The sequence below is a fragment of the Staurois parvus genome, unplaced genomic scaffold, assembly GCF_062004578.1.
Source record: "Staurois parvus isolate SC_StPar_1 unplaced genomic scaffold, SC_StPar_1.0 ptg000449l, whole genome shotgun sequence".
NCBI classification, from domain to species: Eukaryota; Metazoa; Chordata; class Amphibia; order Anura; family Ranidae; genus Staurois; species Staurois parvus.
Genome location: NW_028318245.1, coordinates 4,829,344 through 4,848,247, shown reverse-complemented (window position 1 = coordinate 4,848,247; position 18,904 = coordinate 4,829,344). Strand labels below are relative to the sequence as shown.

General features: G+C 49.4%; 2 protein-coding genes across 2 annotated transcripts in view; both read left to right on the top strand.

Moving 5' to 3' along the window:
* The first annotated feature begins 279 nt into the window (after positions 1-279).
* The window catches only part of LOC149453410 (uncharacterized), a 72,829-nt gene continuing 54,204 nt past the window's right edge, over positions 280-18,904 (top strand). The window contains exon 1 of the mRNA XM_089688640.1: positions 280-402. Coding sequence (XP_089544766.1) covers positions 391-402 — 12 coding nt within the window. The 5' untranslated portion in view covers positions 280-390. The remainder of the gene's footprint in view (positions 403-18,904) is intronic.
* Positions 1,706-10,490, top strand: LOC149453412 (uncharacterized). The gene is made up of 2 exons (XM_089688601.1): positions 1,706-2,385; positions 8,305-10,490. The coding sequence occupies exons 1-2, from the start codon at positions 1,706-1,708 to the stop codon at positions 9,179-9,181; spliced, it is 1,557 nt and encodes a 518-aa protein (XP_089544727.1). The 3' UTR covers positions 9,182-10,490.

The following is an 18,904-nucleotide window of genomic DNA, read 5'->3' as shown; positions in this document are numbered from 1 at the left end:
CTGGGGGACAGGCCAGCATGGGCGACCACCCTCCTGAGAAGGATGTCGGAGGCACCGGGACCAGGGGATGCCAGCACTAGCCAGTCTCAGGTAAGGTGACTCGTAGGAGTCCTCCCCTACCTGGTGGCCCCTAGCTCCTGGGGTATTCCCGGACCCTCTGGTGGTGAGGGTCTTCATGGGCAGGGTAGGGGGTCTGTGGAGAGCTTAGGCCCTGCTAGGAAGGGGGGGGGGGAGTAGGGGTGATGGCAGTGGGTGATAATCTTCCTTTCTGCCCTCTTGTGTCTTTCAGGGCAAGGCCCGGGCAAAGCTGAAGCACCAGGAGCCTAAGCGCAGGTGCCCATCCTGCAAAGAAATTCTGAAAGAATCCTGGAGGAAGGTTCTTTGTGGCCCATGTATAGAAAGGTTGGTAAAGGAAGAGAGGCCAGAGCAGGGTGACTTGGTCAGGTCAGTGAAGGAACTGACCAGTACCTTCGACTCGTTTAAAAACCTTATGGAAAGCTTAGCCGTTCCCCAAACCACACCGTGCCCCCCCCCCCCCGGTGGCCTCAGTAGGTCAGAGCTGGGAGACCCTCATAGCAGGGGAGGAGGAGGAGTCTGCTGGGGAGGGCCCCTCAGGTGAGGGCAGGGGTCCTTCTCATTACAAACTGTCCCTAGAGGAGGTTGACGACCTTTTAGGGGCTATATATGAGACCCTAGACATCAAGGAGGAGGTTAAGACCTTGTCCTTGCATGATCAAATGTATCAGGGGTTGGAGGAACAAAGGCACAGCGTGTTTCCGTTATACAGTATTTTACCATCAAAAAAGAGTGCCAGGATCCAGAAAGGAAGATTTCCGTTTAGTGAGGATCCGGAGGCTGTGTGGAATAAAAACCCCAAGATTGACGCAGCCTTTTCTCAAACAGCGAGGCGGACGAACCTAGCATTTGAGGATATGGGGGTCTTGCCGGATTTATTGGACAGGAGAGCGGAATCTCTCCTCAGGAAGGCTTGGGATTCAACCCTGTCCAACTTGAAGCCTGCCATGGCCACAAATGTCGTGGCCAGGAACCTAGAATACTGGTTGACACAGTTGCAAACCCATATTGTGGCGGACTCCCCCAAAGAGAAAATCTTGGCTTCTTTTGAGACCCTGTTACAGGGTGTAGGTTTTATCGCGGATGCTTCCGCAGAATCAGTAAGGCTGGGGGCCAGGTCGGCAGCCCTGACGAACTCTGCTAGGAGAGCTCTATGGTTGAAGACTTGGCAGGGCGATATCACTTCAAAGGTGAGGTTGTGTGGCATCCCCTTTACGGGAGATTTCCTGTTCGGGCCAGGGTTGGAGGAGATTCTAGACCGGACGGCAGACAGGAAAAAGTCCTTCCCCCTAAAAAGGAAGTTGCAGGAGGGAGGGGACGTGAAAGGCTCGCCCAGCAAAGAGACAGAACCTCAGGCTGGAAGGACAGAGTAGGTCTTGGGGGCAGAGAGGTAGGGGCAGGGGAGGGGTGATATTTCGCCCTCCTGAGCAGCCCCAGAAGCCACGGTGACTCGCTTCCTCCTGTGGGAGGAAGATTGGCGGCCTTTCTCCCACAGTGGGAAGTGGCGGTTGCCAGCCCCTTTATTCTGGACGTCGTGAGAAGGGGTTATCGAGTGGAGTTTTTGGAGCCGCCGCCGGGGAGGTTCTTTGTGAGAGCCCGGCCAAGGGGCCTGGCAAGGGCCTCTGGCCTAATGGGCGCACTGAGGGATCTGGAGGACAAGAAAGTTATCACTAAGGTCCCAGAAGGGGAAAAGGGGACAGGGTTTTATTCCCACGTGTTCATGGTTCAGAAGCAGTCGGGGGCGTTCAGGCTGATTCTGAACCTGAAGCCCCTAAACAGGTTGGTGCGATACAGGAGGTTCCGTATGGACCCCATTTTCACGGTCAAAGCCCTACTCCCGCCAGGGACATTTATGGCCTCCATAGATTTAAGGGACGCATACCTTCACGTGCCCATCGCGGAACCCTCACAATGTTTTCTCAGGTTGGCGGTACGGGGGGAAGCGGGAATACGGCACTGGCAGTTCAGGGCTCTGCCGTTCGGACTATCTTCCTCGCCAAGGGTATTTACCAAAATTTTGACAGAGGCACTGGTTCCCATCCGCATGAAAGAGATTGCAGTTATAGCCTACTTGGACGACCTGCTGCTCTTTGCGGACTCAGAGCTCCAGCTACAGCAGAACATTGCCATAGTAAGAGGTCATCTAGAAAACCTGGGGTGGCTTTTGAACCTGGAAAAGTCCTGTCTTGTGCCCTCCCAAAGAGCGGTTTACTTGGGGTACATTCTGGATTCCGTAAGGCAGAGGACAATCTTAACTTCGGAAAAGGTTGCCAAATTAGAGGCAGGGGTCAGATTGTTACAGGGGAGCAGGTCAGTAACATTGAGGCAGGCCATGTCGGTACTGGGGTTATTAACGTCTTCCATTCCAGCAGTGCAGTGGGCAGGCTTCCATCTGCGTCCCCTCCAGCTGTGGGTGTAAGGGACCGCCCGGCGGTACTACTAGCACTCCACTGAATAGGCGTCCCCAGCGCATGGAGTCTAAGTCCCAGGGTGCTTGTTCACCAGGGCCCCTGATGGTGGGGATGGACTTGGAGCTCCCTGAGACCAGGTCGTGACTACCGGGTGCGTCCGTCAGTGGTAGTAGTATGCGCAAGGGGCTCCCACGGGGAAGAGTCTGATGTGAGGAGGTCAGAAGACCCCACTGCACGGGATGGATGGATGGATGAGCAGGGTCAGACGGGCCGGGTCGGTAACAGAGAGGGCGGCAAGGTACAAGGCAGCGGGCATAGAATGGTCGGGTCACACGCCAGGTCAGCAACAGCAGGTCAAGTCCAATAGGGGGCATTCAGGAGAGAGGTCAGGCAAAGCAAGGGTCAGAACAGGCGAAAACAGCAAGGTCAGGTACAATCCGGGTCAATAACTTACAGGGTACAGGTTCACAGGATTCAGAATGCAGGAAAGACCAGAAGGCACTGAATGACAGCTCAGGGTCGTTTAAATATCCCGCCCTGCGCTGCCATTGGTGCCCAGCGGGCGGCCGCGGCTTCTACTGCGCATGCGCGAACTCGAACGCCGCGGCCGGCCCGGAACCAGTGCTCGAGTCCCTGCGCCGGGCGGCATACTGCGCCTGCGCCGGGACCAACGCGGCGGGGATCGAGGGGATCCCTGACATTGCCCCCCCCCTACGGGCAACCTCCGGATGCCCACCCGATCTCTCCACCACGGGTGATCGCGAAAGAACCTCCGGACAAGTCTGGGTGCATGGACATTATGGGCCGGTTCCCAAGAATTGTCCTCAGGACCATAGCCCTTCCATTTGATAAGGAATTGGGTCTGGCCTCCCCTCCTTCGACACTTCAGGATTGTTTCAACCTCAAATTCTTCTTCTCCTTCGACCGTTACCGCTTCCGGGGGTCTAGATTCCCGGTCAGGGAAGGCATCTGGGACCACAGGCTTCAGGAGGGATACATGAAAGACCGGGTGGATCTTGAGCGTGTCAGGGAGGGCGAGTTCATAGGCTACTTCGTTAACCATCCGTTTAATGCAGAAGGGGCCTATGAATTTGGGTCCCAATTTCTTTGACGGGCAAAGCATCTTTAGATTGGACGTCGCCAGCCAAACCTTCTCCCCAGGCCGCAATACCAGATCTCCTCTCCGTTTCCTGTTGAATGCTTTCCTGTAGTCTTCCTGGGCCCGACTGATGGCCACTTGAAGCTTCTTATTGTTCGCAGCGAAGAACGTTACCACATCTTGTGTTGCTGGTACTGGGCATTCCGACACCAAATCCGGGAGGAAGACTGGGTGAAAGCCATAGTTGGCGAAGAACGGGGACTGCCCTGTTGCTGAGTGGCGGGCGTTGTTATACGCAAATTCTGCTAAAGGAAGAAGTGGCAGCCAGTCATCTTGAGTAAACGAGGTATAGCATCTTAAATATTGCTCTAAGGTCTGATTGGTCCTTTCGGTTTGACCGTTAGTTTGAGGGTGGAACGCAGAAGAGAGAGATAATTTGATGTCCAGGGCTTTGCACAGTGCTCTCCAGAATCTGGACGTGAACTGGACCCCTCGGTCCGAGACAATGTCTTCGGGGACCCCATGCAACCTGACTACCTCACGAATGAAGACTCGCGCGGTCTCGGCCGCCGAGGGGGTCTTCTTCAACGGGATGAAGTGGGCCATCTTGGACAAGCGGTCCACGACTACCAGGATTGCCGTGTGGTCTCGGGATGGCGGAAGCTCGACTGTAAAGTCCAGTGAGATCTTTTGCCAAGGCCGTTCAGGAATAGGTAAGGGTCGCAGCAGACCCCAAACCTTGTTTCTTGAGGGCTTGTTCTTCTGGCAGGTGACACAGGACCTGACATAGCCCTTACAATCTTTAGCCATGTCTGGCCACCAGAATGAGCGTCGGAGAAGTTCCAGGGTCTTTTCTGGGCCAAAGTGCCCCGCCATTGGGTGGTCGTGGCAATGCCCCAAGACCAGGGTTCGAGCTTCTTCCGGCACCACAATTCGATCTTCCCTCCATAGGAGTCCCCCCTTGTTCTGGAGCGGCCCTCCGCCTGGGGTAGAGAAGTTTGTGGATGCCTCCATTAGCCTGGAACGAAGGTCCGACTGAAGGACCAAGAAGTTACCCGAGGACAGGATGGTGTCAGGTACTGGGGTCTCCTTGGCGTCTTCGTACATCCGTGATAACGCATCCGGCTTAGTGTTCTTTGATCCCGGCCGGTACGTAATATGGAAGTTGAATCTTGAAAAGAATAGTGCCCATCTCGCCTGTCGCGGGCGTAGACGCTTGGCAGTTCTCAGATACTCTAAGTTCTTATGGTCAGTAAATATTAAGATGGGGTGCACCGCACCTTCCAGCAGGTACCTCCATTCCTCTAACGCCGTTTTGATCGCTAGTAGCTCACGGTCACCGATATCATAGTTCCTCTCCGCCGGAGTCAGCTTCCGTGAGAAGAACGCTACCGGGTGGAGCAGTTCCTTGGTGCCTTTTCGTTGGGAGAGGATGGAGCCTACCGCATTCTCCGATGCATCTACCTCCAAGATGTAGGGCAGAGCGGCGTCTGGGTGACCCAAAATGGGTGCCGAAGTGAACAGCTTCTTTAAGGCTTCGAAAGCTCCCTGCGCTTCTGGTGTCCATCTGAATCGGGTTCCCAGCTTGGTTAGCTGAGTAATGGGGGAGACCAGACCCGAGAAGTTCTTGATGAACTTCCGGTAAAAATTTGCAAAGCCGATGAATCGCTGGACGCCTTTCCTGTCTGTGGGTTCAGGCCAATCCAGTATTGCAGCGACCTTCTGGGGATCCATCGCGACCCCCGCGGTGGAGATAATCAGGCCCAAGAAGGCAATGCTGGATTGTTCAAAACAACATTTTTCTGCCTTGGCGTACAACCCATGCTGCCGCAACCGCCCCAATACTTTTGCTACATGTATTCTGTGTTCCCCCAGAGACGGGGAAAAAATCAGAATGTCGTCTAAATAAACGATCACAAAGACATCCAGAAAGTCCCTAAAAATATCATTTACAAAATGTTGAAACGTGGCCGGAGCATTACACAACCCGAACGGCATGACCAGATATTCAAAATGTCCGAAGCGGGTGCGGAAGGCCGTCTTCCACTCGTCCCCCTCCCTTATGCGAATCAAGTTGTACGCCCCCCTCAGATCCAGCTTGGTAAAAACTACTGCTGACTTTAAACTTTGGAACAGCTCAGGTACTAACGGTAGTGGGTAACGGTTTTTTATCGTGACCCTGTTCAATTCCCTGTAATCGATACATGGCCTTAAGGTTTTGTCCTTCTTTTCAACAAAGAAGATTCCCGCCCCCGCCGGTGAAGTGGAGTGGCGGATGAACCCCTTCTGGAGGCTGTCCTCGATATATTCCTTTAGGGCCCCCAATTCGGGCTCTGAAAGGGGGAAGATTCGCCCAAAAGGAATTTCTGAGCCGGGTAACAGGTCAATGGGGCAGTCATAAGGGCGGTGGGGGGGTAGAGTATCAGCTCCCCGTTTGCTGAACACATCTAGAAACCCATGGTAGGCCGCAGGGATTACTTGTTTTAATTCAGCTTCCCCCTCAGAGCACAGGAGGATTTGGGGGGACCCCGGGCCCGAAGTGCGGCAGTATATTCGACAGTATGGGGAAGGGAACGTGATTACTCCGGTCTCCCAGTCAATCTGGGGGTTATGGGCCCGTAACCATGGGAGCCCCAGAATGACTGGGAAGAGGGGTGAAGCTATAGCATCCAGGCGGAGGAGTTCCTGGTGCTGGCCGGCAATGACAGTGGTGATGGAGGGGGTTTCCTGGTTCACTACCCCCGATTTTATTCGGGAACCGTCGGCCAAATAAATATTGAACCCCTTCTGTTTCAATTGAAGGGGAATACCCTGCTGGTGAGCAAAATTAATATCCACGAAGCAGCTGCATGCCCCAGAGTCAATTATGGCCGATACTTCCACGGTCCTTTCTGGAAGCTGAAAGGAAAGGGGCACCACTAAGTATTGGGATGGACCAACATTGCCAAGGGATAAGGAAGAAGAGGTGCACTTACTCAGTTTCTGCGGGCAGGAACGCGCCATATGACCAGCTTCTCCACAATAGAGGCACAGGTTCTGGGATCGTCTGCGCAGATGTTCCTCTGGGGATAGTTTAGGCCGTGCCAGGCCGAGCTGCATGGGTTCGGGGTTGTCTCCAGGTGGCCGGTTTTGGATGACTGGCCTAGGTGTTTGACTGGGACCCTGAAATGATCCCCAGGGATTTCCGTGACCCTGGACGGACCTCTCAAACCTGCGTTCCCGCAGTCTACGGTCAATTTTAATGGTCAGTGCTATTAGGTCCTCTAAAGTCTCAGGTACCTCCACCCGGGCGAGCTCGTCTTTCAGGCCGTCTGATAGGCCAACACGGAACTGATGCAGGAGTGCGAACTTGTTCCAGCGAGTATCCCCCATCCACCGCCTAAATTCAGATGCGTACTCCTCCGCCGCTCGGCGGCCTTGCCGGAGTGTGTACAGAGTAGCTTCAGCAGAAGCTGCCCGCTGCGGGTCATCATAAAGGATGGCCTTAGCATCAAAAAAACTGTCAACCGAACCAAGGTGAGGGTCATTTTTTCCCCGTAATCGATGGGCCCAGTCTTGGGGTTCACCCTGCAGGAGGGATATGACGAACCCCACCTTCACGGATTCAGTCACGAAGGTTCGGGGTTGTAGCTCAAAATAGAGGAGGCAGGACTCGCGGAATGATCTGAACCGAGTGCGGTCCCCGTGGAAACGTTCTGGTAAGGGTACTCGGGGGTCGGCCGCCGGGAGTGGTGCGGATGCCCCAGACACCAGCACAGGGACTGCTACAGCTGGAGGTGTGGGGACCGCGGCCTGTGGGGCAGGAACGGATATAGTGCAGGCCTGGAATTGAGTTTCAATCTGCTGACATCTATCCTGCAGGGCCGATACGGCCTGTGTCAAATTGGATAGGTGCCTGCAGATCTCCTCCAGCGGCGAGGGACCTCCTCTAGACTCAGTCATGGCCTTCTGGTACTGTAAGGGACCGCCCGGCGGTACTACTAGCACTCCACTGAATAGGCGTCCCCAGCGCACGGAGTCTAAGTCCCAGGGTGCTTGTTCACCAGGGCCCCTGATGGTGGGGATGGACTTGGAGCTCCCCGAGACCAGGTCGTGACTACCGGGTGCGTCCGTCAGTGGTAGTAGTATGCGCAAGGGGCTCCCACGGGGAAGAGTCTGATGTGAGGAGGTCAGAAGACCCCACTGCAGGGGATGGATGGATGGATGAGCAGGGTCAGACGGGCCGGGTCGGTAACAGAGAGGGCGGCAAGGTACAAGGCAGCGGGCATAGAATGGTCGGGTCACACGCCAGGTCAGCAACAGCAGGTCAAGTCCAATAGGGGGCATTCAGGAGAGAGGTCAGGCAAAGCAAGGGTCAGAACAGGCGAAAACAGCAAGGTCAGGTACAATCCGGGTCAATAACTTACAGGGTACAGGTTCACAGGATTCAGAATGCAGGAAAGACCAGAAGGCACTGAATGACAGCTCAGGGTCGTTTAAATATCCCGCCCTGCGCTGCCATTGGTGCCCAGCGGGCGGCCGCGGCTTCTACTGCGCATGCGCGAACTCGAACGCCGCGGCCGGCCCGGAACCAGTGCTCGAGTCCCTGCGCCGGGCGGCATACTGCGCCTGCGCCTGGACCAACGCGGCGGGGATCGAGGGGATCCCTGACAGTGGGTTCTGAGGATTTGGGACAGAAGGATTCAATCCTTGGAGGACCAGGTCTTTGTTCCCCCCCAGTGTGAAGAGGTCTCTGTGGTGGTGGAGGAGGTGTTTCCCCGTGACCAGGGAAGTCACCACGGACACCAGAGCTCTTGGGTGGGGAGCCCACCTGGGAGATTTAGTGGTTCAAGGGGAGTGGTCCTCAGTAGAGAGGAAAGAATCCTTGAATTGGAGAGAGTTAAGGGCAGTAGGAGAGGCTCTCCGCTCCTTCCAAGACAGGATCAAGGGCAAGCACGTACAGGTCTTGACGGACAATGCTACGACAGTAGCTTACATAAACAGGCAGGGGGGAACAAGGAGTAGGGCTCTCGGATCCCTAGCGGCAGTGGTTTTATCCTGGGCAGAAAGAAACCTGGCTTCCCTGTCTGCGGTATACCTGAAGGGAGAACTGAATCAGAAGGCAGATTTTCTGAGCAGGACTCGGCTCAGAGAGTCGGGGTGGGCCCTGAACACAGAGGTTTTTCAGGCGATCGTAAGACAATGGGGGTCCCCGGACATAGATCTCTTTGCCTCAGGAAAGAACAACAGGGTCCCGAGGTTCTTCTCCCTGAACCGCGTGGACAGGTTAGAAGCGGTAGATGCGTTAGGACAGAGGTGGGATTACCCGCTGTGCTACACTTTCCCCCCTGTCCCCTTGCTCCCCCTGGTGTTAAGGAAATTCAGGGCAGAGAGAATCTCGCTCATCCTTATCGCCCCTTTCTGGCCACGGCGAGCGTGGTTTGCTACCCTAAAAAGCTTAGCCACACACCCGCCCTGGGAGTTACCACCAAGGAGGGATCTGCTGACACAGGGGCCAGTCCTATGCCCCAGGTTGGAGAGACTGAGGCTAAAGGCCTGGTTTCTGAGTGGCAGCTCCTGGGCTTTCAACCAGGTTAGTGGCAACATTGCTGGCTAGTAGAAAGGAGGAGACTCAGGCCATTTATAGCAGGGTTTGGGGTTGCTTTACGGCCTGGTGCGATAGGGCGTCAGTGGCAACCCATACCATGGTTTCAGTATTGGTGTTCCTGCAAGCAGGGGCGGACAAGGGGCTTTCTATCAGCATGCTGAAAGGCCAGGTTTCGTCCCTCAGCGTGTTCTTAGAGACTCTTTAGCCAGGGAGGCACTGGTAGGGAGATTTTTTTAAGGCCCTGGCGAGGCAGAGACCTCCAAAGTCCGGGCCTTTTCCAAGGTGGGACTTAGCCAAGGTGCTTGGAGTACTGATTAAAGGCCCCGTTCAAGCCCCTAGAGTCCTACCCGATAAGAGATCTTACGATTAAGACAGCCTTTTTAGTGGCAATTACCACAGCAAGGAGGGTGTGTGAGCTAGAGGCCCTTTCAGTCAGAGCCCCCTATTTACAGATTTTTCCAGATAGGGTGGTGTTAAGGCCGGACCCATCCTTCATTCCGAAGGTGGCCCAGAGCTTCCAGAGGGAGCAGGATATAGTGCTACCCTCGTTTTTTCCTGACCCGGTTGGGAAAGTTCAGGAGAAACTACATTTCTGGATGTTAGAAGGTGCGTACTCCTGTACCTTGAAAAGACAAAAGGGTTTAGGAGCACGGAATCTTTTTTTGTTTCGTTCGCAGGGGCTAGGAAGGGCAAGAGAGCTTCTAGAACAGCGGTTCTCAACCTGGGGGTCGAACAACCCTTTCACAGGGGTCTCCTAAGACCATTGGAAAACACATATTTCCGATGGTCTTAGGAACCGAGACACCGCTCCTCTATCAGTCTCCAGGCGGGTCCGCCCACATGAAGATACGTCCACATTTCCCTGGACTGCGATGTGTGCGCGGGATGACATGCCGCCCCTGTCATCTGGCCACATCCCCGGGATCACTCAACAGCTCCGCCTCCTCGCCAGTAATTGGCCGCCGGAACTGTAGCTCAGGAGAGGCACACTGGCGGCCAATCACCGGCGAGGAGGAGGAGCCGAGCAGCAGCGCGAAGATCAAAGAAGATCGAGCAAGGGAGCGGCCGGAGAATGAAGACAGCTGACAGGTAAGTGTCTGTAGCGTGCAGATGGTGCTGCTGCAGCTAGGTATGCTGGTCGTAGATGGGACAGGGAGGGAGCGAGCCCAGGCTGGAGCAGGAGTCAGCAAGGTAAGTATCATTGGTGTCAGTAGGAGGAATAGTGCCCCATCATTGGTGTCACTAATGATGGGGCACTATTCCTCCCACTGACACCAATGACGGGGCACTATTTCCTCCCCCCCCTCCCACTGACACCAATGACGGGGCACTATTTCCTCCCCCCCCCACTGACACCAACGATGGGGAACTATTCCTCCCCCCACTGACACCAATGATGGGGCACTATTCCTCCCCCCACTGACACCAACGATGGGGCACTATTCCTCCCCCCACTGACACCAACGATGGGGCACTATTCCCCCCCACTGACACCAATGATGGGGCACAATTCCCCCCCACACTAGCATCAATGATGGGGCACTATTCTCCCCCCCCCCCACTGACACCAATGATGGGGCACTAGTCCTCCCACACTGACACCAATGATGGGGCACTATTCCTCCCACTGACACCAACAATGTGGCACTATTCCTACCACTGATACCAACGATGGGACACTATTCCTCCCACTGACATCAGTGATGTGGCACTACTCCTCTCACTGACACCAATGATGGGGCACTATTCCTCCCACTGCAAAATTACAGTTATGAAGTAGCAACGAAAATAATGTTATGGTTGGGGGTCACCACAACATGAGGAACTGTATTAAAGGGTCGTGGCATTAGGAAGGTTGAGAACCACTGTTCTAGAAGGACACTGGCCAGATGGTTAAAACTGGCAATTAGAGGGGCGTACCAAGCGGAAGGCTTAGAGGCCCCGGAGGGAATCAGGGCGCATTCCACCCGAGCAGTAGCGACTACCCAGGTGGAGCTAGCAGAGGCTTCCCCAGGACAAATCTGCAGGGCAGCCACCTGGTCCAGCTATGACACGTTTGTAAGGCATTACAGACTCGACCTGGTCTCGGTGCAGGAACAGGCCTTTGGGCGTAAAGTCTTGCAAGTGTTGCACATACGGTAAATAATTCAACTGTGCGAAGGATGGGTCGTGTGAAACCAGAAGTGTTTTATTAGGAATGGCTGTAACAAACACAGAAAACCCTTAATTACATGTGACTGGATATGTTCACTGTAATCACTGTCCTCTATACATTACTAAATATTTCCATATACATTAATAAGTATTTTCCTATACATTAATAAACATCTTTAATTGCAATACTGAATATCTAGACCTCTGCAGATATGCTAGTGACCTGTTCTGCATAACAATAGCGTATTACAATAGAGAAATCACATTCCCTGTATCTTAGAGCCAAATCACATAGCTGCAATATATATTCACATTTATGCTACAAGTAATCTGATTGCATAATAGTAACAGCGACATTTACTGACCACCAGGACATGTTAAGTCATTTTGTCCTATTTATCATGTTAAACAGCCTCCTGCTTACCTGTAACAAACACAGAAAACCCTTAATTACATGTGACTGGATATGTTCACTGTAATCACTGTCCTGTAGAAAACAAAGTGTTAGACTTTTTGTTCCTACTTCTGTGTCTTCCTATTATCACAGGAAGTAGTTCTGCCCTCTTGTTATGGTACAATAAAAATGCAATCACTAGTATCTTCTATTGACAAAGATAGATTACTGTTATATTAGGTATTAGGCTTTGGATTTAAATTTTATGGGGCTGCCTATTTTCTATACCTCTTACACTCTCCCCCACAAATTTGTTATGTCGTCCCTGACATACGCAGAATTTTTTTAAGAAACATTCTTTTACTTGTCTAGTAGTAACCATAGGAAGCCAATGGTAAGTAGTAACCAAGTTACTTGAGGAAACATCCTCCCTGTGACATCTACTCCCTATTACATCACAGCTTTCCACCAGGCCCACAGCGCTATAGTACCTGGCAAGATATAGTTGCGTGTAACCAACTATTTAGTAAAAACCCTTTCTATACATATTTGTATAGGTTACTAAGTTTAGACAAAGGTGACGAGAAACTAGGGAACATTTTATTACTTTTATACCTTTTTATCATAATGGCGGAATACCCATTGTACATCAACAATGCAGCATAACGTTGCCATCTACCGCTCTGTACTTTTATCGGCCGACTTTGTCTCTTTGTAACATCTAGTTCCCTCACCTAAAACTGTTTCTGCCTGACCTACAATATCTGCAGTACAAATGCAATTATATTTTTCCTTACTTGAACCAACAGAAAAGTAACATATAATTATTCTGGTTTTGATAATTAACTTTGGTATAGTGTCCCAAATAGGAAACAATGGATCAATAAACATAATCACTTCTACCAACTTCTATAGTCTTCAGCAAAACATTCTGAACTGAAATACCAGCTAGAGTCAACAGGTAATGTAGGAATACTGTCTATAACCTGTATAGATGAAACTCTGGTAACACTACTGGGTTGACCTAAAGTGTCATATGTCAAAATCTTTGGTTGTCTCCTGTTCCTGTAGGGTTGTATTCTACATTGAGGAAGTGAATCTGAAAGGTCCTCATTCTCCTCTACATCACTTTCAACAAGTTGTTCTGTGTTCTCTGTTGCTGGGCATTCTTCTTCTATACCTCCAAATGCATACTCAGTTTGTTCAATTTGATCTATAGGCTCAGTCTCTCTGACTCCTTCTATATCATACTCACTTACTTCCAGCTGACGTGGGTAGAACTCAATAGCTTCTGGATTTAGCTCTGTACTTTCCTCTGGGTGGTCATGCTGGGTGACTGGGATGAAAGATCTCCAGTGTCTTTGTTCGTGATCTGATTCATTTTCTGATTCTCCCTCAGATCTCTGTGTAGGTTGTTGAGTTGTATTTCGATCCTTCCCTTGCTTCCTTGCACTGGTTCTTTTGGGTATCTGTTGACCTTGGTCGCTAGGTAGATAATCACATGGCAATAGTAAGTTGCGATGTAAAATCCTTGTTCGGCCTTTTCCAGTTTCTGGTTTGATTTCATACACTGGACTGTCTGCACACTTCTTTTTAAGAACAACATGTATGGTATCTTCCCAAAATGATCTCAATTTTCCTGGACCTCCTCTTTCGGTAAGATTTCTGACTAGAACTTTGCTACCTGGTAGAAGTTCAGCTCCATGAATTTTCTTGTCATAGTGTTCTTTTCCTCTCTGTGCATCTTGAGTAGCTATTTTTGAAGCAACCTTATAGGCCTCAGACATTCTATCTGTCCATATGTTCACATATTCAGAGTAGGTCTTGTATTTTTCAGTTACTGGAGTGTCAAACATACTATCAATGGGTAGTCTTGGAGACCTTCCAAACAGTAGAAAGAATGGAGATTGTCCTGTAGCTTCACTTCGAGTACAATTATATGCATGGACTACCTTTGCTAGTGAATTTTTCCAGTCCTTTTTGGAATTTGGTGACAGGGTACGAAGCATTGATAGCAGGGTACGATTAAATCTTTCAACTTGCCCATTACCTTCTGGGTGATATGGCGTTGTGTGAGAATTTTGGATGTGGCAGTGCTTCCCTAATGTCAAAAACAAGTGATTTTCAAATTCTCTACCCATATCATGGTGAATTCTGGTAGGAAATCCGAATTTCAAGACAAAATCATTGAATATTTTGTCAGCAACAGTTTTTGCGGACTTGTTCTTGGTTGCATATGCCTGAGCAAATCTTGTAAAATGATCTATTACCACTAAGATATACTCATATCCACCTTTACATTTCTCGAGATGAAGAAAGTCAATGGAGACCATCTCAAAAGGATAAGTTGTCACAATATTGTTCAATGGGGCTCGAACAAGCTTATTTGGCCGTTTGTCTTTCAGACAAGTACATTGACGTGTGATATAATGCTCAGTGTCTCTTTGCATATGTGGCCAAAAGAATCTTTCTCTGATTAAATTTACAGTCCTTTCTACTCCTAAGTGTCCCATCTCTTCATGTAACTCTTTCCATACTAAGTGATGGTACAACTTGGGCAACACTAGTTGAGAACCAGATGATGTTTTCCGTCTCAAAATGTTATCGTCGTCGAGGTAGAGTTTGGTCCATTGTTTCATAAGTATGAAAAGATCAACAGGTTCACCTTGTCGTTCCTGTTTGGATGGAAACTTGTTTTGGCTTTTATACTTCCATACTTTTCCAATCACAGAGTCTTCCTTCTGTGCGGTTCTTATTGTCTCTTTTGGTATTTGAGTTACCTTCTTTGGTGCTGCATCGGTTGTATTGGCAATCGTCATTGGACATAGCCAAGGTATCCTTTCTTTTTGATGTGCTTGAATTGCTTGGGTTATGCAAGTGATGACTTTGGGTTCTACTGCTTGTGAACATTGTTGCATATATTGTTCAGGACTCAATGGCATACGAGAAAGTACATCTGCATCAGCATTCCTTCTCCCAGGACGATATTTAATAGTGAAGTTGAAGTCAGCTAGTTCTGCAACCCATCGATGTCCTGTTGCATTCAATTTTGCTGTAGTGAGGACATAGGTTAGTGGATTGTTGTCAGTATATACAAATGATGGACAGTAATATAGGTAATCTCGGAATCTATCACATATTGCCCACTTCATTGCTAGAAACTCGAGCTTCCCTGAATGCATGTGGTAGTTTTTCTCAGCAGATGTGAGAGTTCTAGACCCATAAGCAATCACCTTTAGTTTCTCCTCTTGCTCTTGGTATAATACGGCTCCTAGTCCTTCTTGTGAGGCATCACAGTGAAGAACAAAGGGTTTGGAATAATCGGGGTAACCCATAACTGGAGGATGAGTTAACACTTCAATGAGCTGGTTCAGTACTACCTGATGATGGTCAGTCCAGGCGATAGACTGATAGGATGGAAGTTGACCTTTTGACTTTGGGTTTGGTTTCCTCCTCTTCTTTGTCTGGTTATCTGGTGTTGAGGTTGTGGTAGGTGTCAAACCTGCTGACAATAGTTCATAGAGAGGTTTGGCAATTCTGGAGAAGTTTTGAACATAAGGGCGATAGTAGGAAATAAATCCTAATAGTTTCCTGAGTTCTCCGACAGTCTTTGGTTGGTTGTTTCTGAAGGCAAGAACAGGTGCCCTGTCGGCCGGGTCCATAGAGTGGCCTTCTTTCGACACAATCTTGCCCAGGAATCTGACTTTATTTTGAAAAAGTTCACACTTCCTGGCTGTTAACTTGATTCCGTGTTGTTGGTAACGTTGGAGTACTGAAAGGACATGCTCCATATGCTCCTGGAAGGATTTACTATGAACAAGGTTGTCATCTAAGTATGGCAGGCAAATCTCAACTCTCAGTCCTATTAAACATGTCTCCATACTGCGTTGGAATTCGGCTGGTGCAGAGCTCAGACCAAAGGGTATTCGGATCCATTCATACAAACCCCAAGGTGTAATGAATGCTGTCAATGGTCGACTGCCTTCTTTCATAAATCCTTGATGGTATGCTTTCCCCTGGTCTAGCATAGAAAACCATGAACTTCCTCCTAGACTGTCCAGCATGTCTTGGATTCTAGGAATTGGATGACGGTCAGGAATGGACTTCTGGTTCAACTCTCTATAATCGCAACACAGTCTTAAACTGCCATCTTTCTTTCTTACGCACACAATGGGTGAGGAATATGATGATTTTGATTCTGTAATCCATCCTCGATTTATCAGATCCTGCAGATATTCCTTAACTTCTTGGTGCAGTGGTTTCGGCACAGACATGTAAGTTCTTGTGACCGGTGTACTGTCTTTGAGACGAATCTGTAACTGTAAAGAAGGAATACATCCTACATCAGAGTCATCTTTAGCAAAAGCATTGCATTCTTCCCTTAGCATTTCTTTGACGATTTGTTGATCTTCAGGAGGGAGGTGTTCAAAGGCACTGGCAGGTCCCAGCACTCCTGATTGTCATCCCCCACCCGCGGATAAGTCTCATTTGGATTTCCAATTTTCCCTTTTGGTCCTACCTTGAGTGTCTGTGGTTCAGAGGTCACCGAATTAGTAAACACATTTGTTGATTGTTTCAATTGTACTTGAGCCGGATATGTTGTTTTTATGGGCTCTACACCTCCAATCTTTGTTTGACCTGGTAACACAATGTCCCGTTTAGTTGTATTCCAAACTGGAATGGTCAGTTTGGAGAATTGTGCTCTTTGAAATGAGACTAGTGTCTCACCAATATGCAGTCCATCCGCAAGGTGATAAGCCTCACTCGGTGTAAACAAAACTGTCTGAGCCTGCAAGGACGGTTTGGTGTGAGCACTACACCGGATGTATGTTACAGTATTTGCAGGGATTCTTTGGTTCTTAGTACCAGTCTTTACGATAGCACCACTGGTTTCCCTACAGTTGGCTTGTAGTAAGCTTACAAGGACTTCTGCTTTGGGGGTTGGCAGTTCCAAAGCTGTTCTTAATATGTCCACAAAACCTGGGATAACTTTCTTCCCATCAGCAACTGTCTCTTTGAATGTTTCTTCAATTATATTATAGCTGATAATTGGCTTCTCAGCCACTTTCTCATCCTCAGAGACTACTAGTGGTACTAATAACTGTTTGGTAGTATTACTGCTCGATGTAAGCTGAAAGGTTACCTCAATCCAACCTGAGAACGGAATCTCTATCTCATTGGCTGCTTTCCCTTGGAGTACCCCTGGTCCTAGCAGTTCTTCAAACGATCGGAGCACAGTGTGTGGCAGTACTCGCTGTCTCCAGCCCTCATTGATAATGCTAACCTGAGAGCCAGTATCCCATAAGGCCTGGACAGGAGTATTGTCTATTTCACAGTTCACAATGCATCTCTTTCCAATTAGACCCAGTAGCTTGTTGTGCTTTTTCAAAGTGATGCCATTCACATTGGTTGGCAATTTTTCAGCTGTCGGGGATAGTCTTTGAGCAGGGCAGGTTGGCGTTTTCCTCCAGTAGTCTGCGTTTAACTTTCCAGCCAGGGCTCTGATGGTAGGTCGGGGACTAGTTTCTTTACTACTGACATTTGCACGTTGGGACGCAGGTTTGGTTCTGGCACAGGTTACTGTCGGTCCCTTAACAGCAACCTTCTCCCGTTTAACTGATTTTGTTTGGCCGCTCTGCATTGTCTCACCCTATGTCCAGCTCGACCACAGTTAAAGCAATGGTCACATGCAGTTCTCTGATCAGTCTTTTCACAAGATTGACAAGTCCCTGTCCTTTGTCCAACAGTTGTTCTAGGTCCTCCAAAGCCATGCTCTTGTCGAGTTCTCGAATCTTGGAGAAGTGTTTTCATATCGAATATTTCTTGTTGCAACTGTATTACTATCTTTTCAAGGTCAGAGTTACTCTTTGAAGGCTGTTGGATTGCCAGACTACTTGTTTGTGATGGAAGCAAAGGGAGGGTGCCTGGTACCTGAGAACAATGGAGGATGTTGGCCTGGCACTCTCTTCCCTTCGTCAGGTTACTGTGCTCAGATTTCTTTTGTTTCTGCTCCCTTTCCATCTCCATGTTTGTAGCCTCATTCATCTTCTCTATGAGCAACTCATCTGAGACTGTAGGATCGTCCAAGTGTTGTTTTAGTTGAAACTTGATATGGTCACTTCTCAGTCCAGTGCCCACTGACCTTAAGAATTTCTTTTGTATAAATTCAGTGCCAAAGTGTTCATCTGAACCTTCCCCTTGTGAAACGAACAGCAAATGGTCCTTCAATGCAATGGCCCTAAATAGGAAGTTCTGGGGAGTCTCTTTACTATTCTGTGATATATTGAGCAATTGTTGGTATAGTTCAGAAGCATTTTCCTCTTTATAATGGCTCTTTAGGATTCTCTTGAGTGGCACTAGGGTCAGTCCACTCTTCAGCTCTAGCATGCCTCTGAGACTTGACCCAGGACTAATGGCTTTCACCACAGCTTCCACAAGCTCTGACTCGGAATATCCCTTTTGCAGTCCCATGTCAATCTGGTGCATGAGGTTAGTATAGGACAGCTTATCTTTCTGTTCCTTTTCGCCTATCTGACCAGCAATTTTAAAGTCCTTTCTGATTGTAACTTCTGGCAAGTTAGTATGGGAAAGTCTCTGAGCAACTAGATTAGGGTCTTGATTTGCAGGACTTCCTTTTGAGTCTTTGTCTTTAGTGCTAAGTTCTTTCATCTGTCCCTCTATCATCTTGGCCGTTTCTTGAAGTTTTTCCTGTATACTGTAGTATTGCTGTTTTAAATCCTTTAACTGTTGTTCTGCTTGAGGGTCTTTGCCACCATCGCTTGGTGCTTCCCTGTTATCTCTCTTCTCTAACTCACCAATGAATTTCTTAGTTGCCTACAGAAATTGTGTCACCACTTCTTCACTTTCAGTCTCTACCAGTTCATCTAACACCTCATTCACTATCCGCATGTAATGGCGCCGGGTTTTTCCTTTTGCCATACTTGCTTCGGAGGCCTTTATAAACTGGCAAGTCTCCATGAGATCATCGACTGTTATGTGAATCAGGTGTTCACTGATTTCATCTTGCAACTTTTCGATATCCATACTCCTAATGTTTTTCTTTAACTTCACCACGGACAGCATAGTCACTCCTTTTCACTTCCGGACCTTTTGGCGTTCCTTTCACCCGGCCCCACGTTGGGCGCCAATTTTGTTGCACATACGGTAAATAATTCAACTGTGCG

Excerpts from the sequence above, each read along its gene's own strand:
- LOC149453412 (XM_089688601.1), top strand. The coding sequence starts at position 1,706 with ATGGGCGCACTGAGGGATCTGGAGGACAAGAAAGTTATCACTAAGGTC. Across the intron at positions 2,386-8,304 it reads AGATTGTTACAGGGGAGCAG|TGTGAAGAGGTCTCTGTGGT; the intron begins GTCAGTAACATT and ends GTTCCCCCCCAG.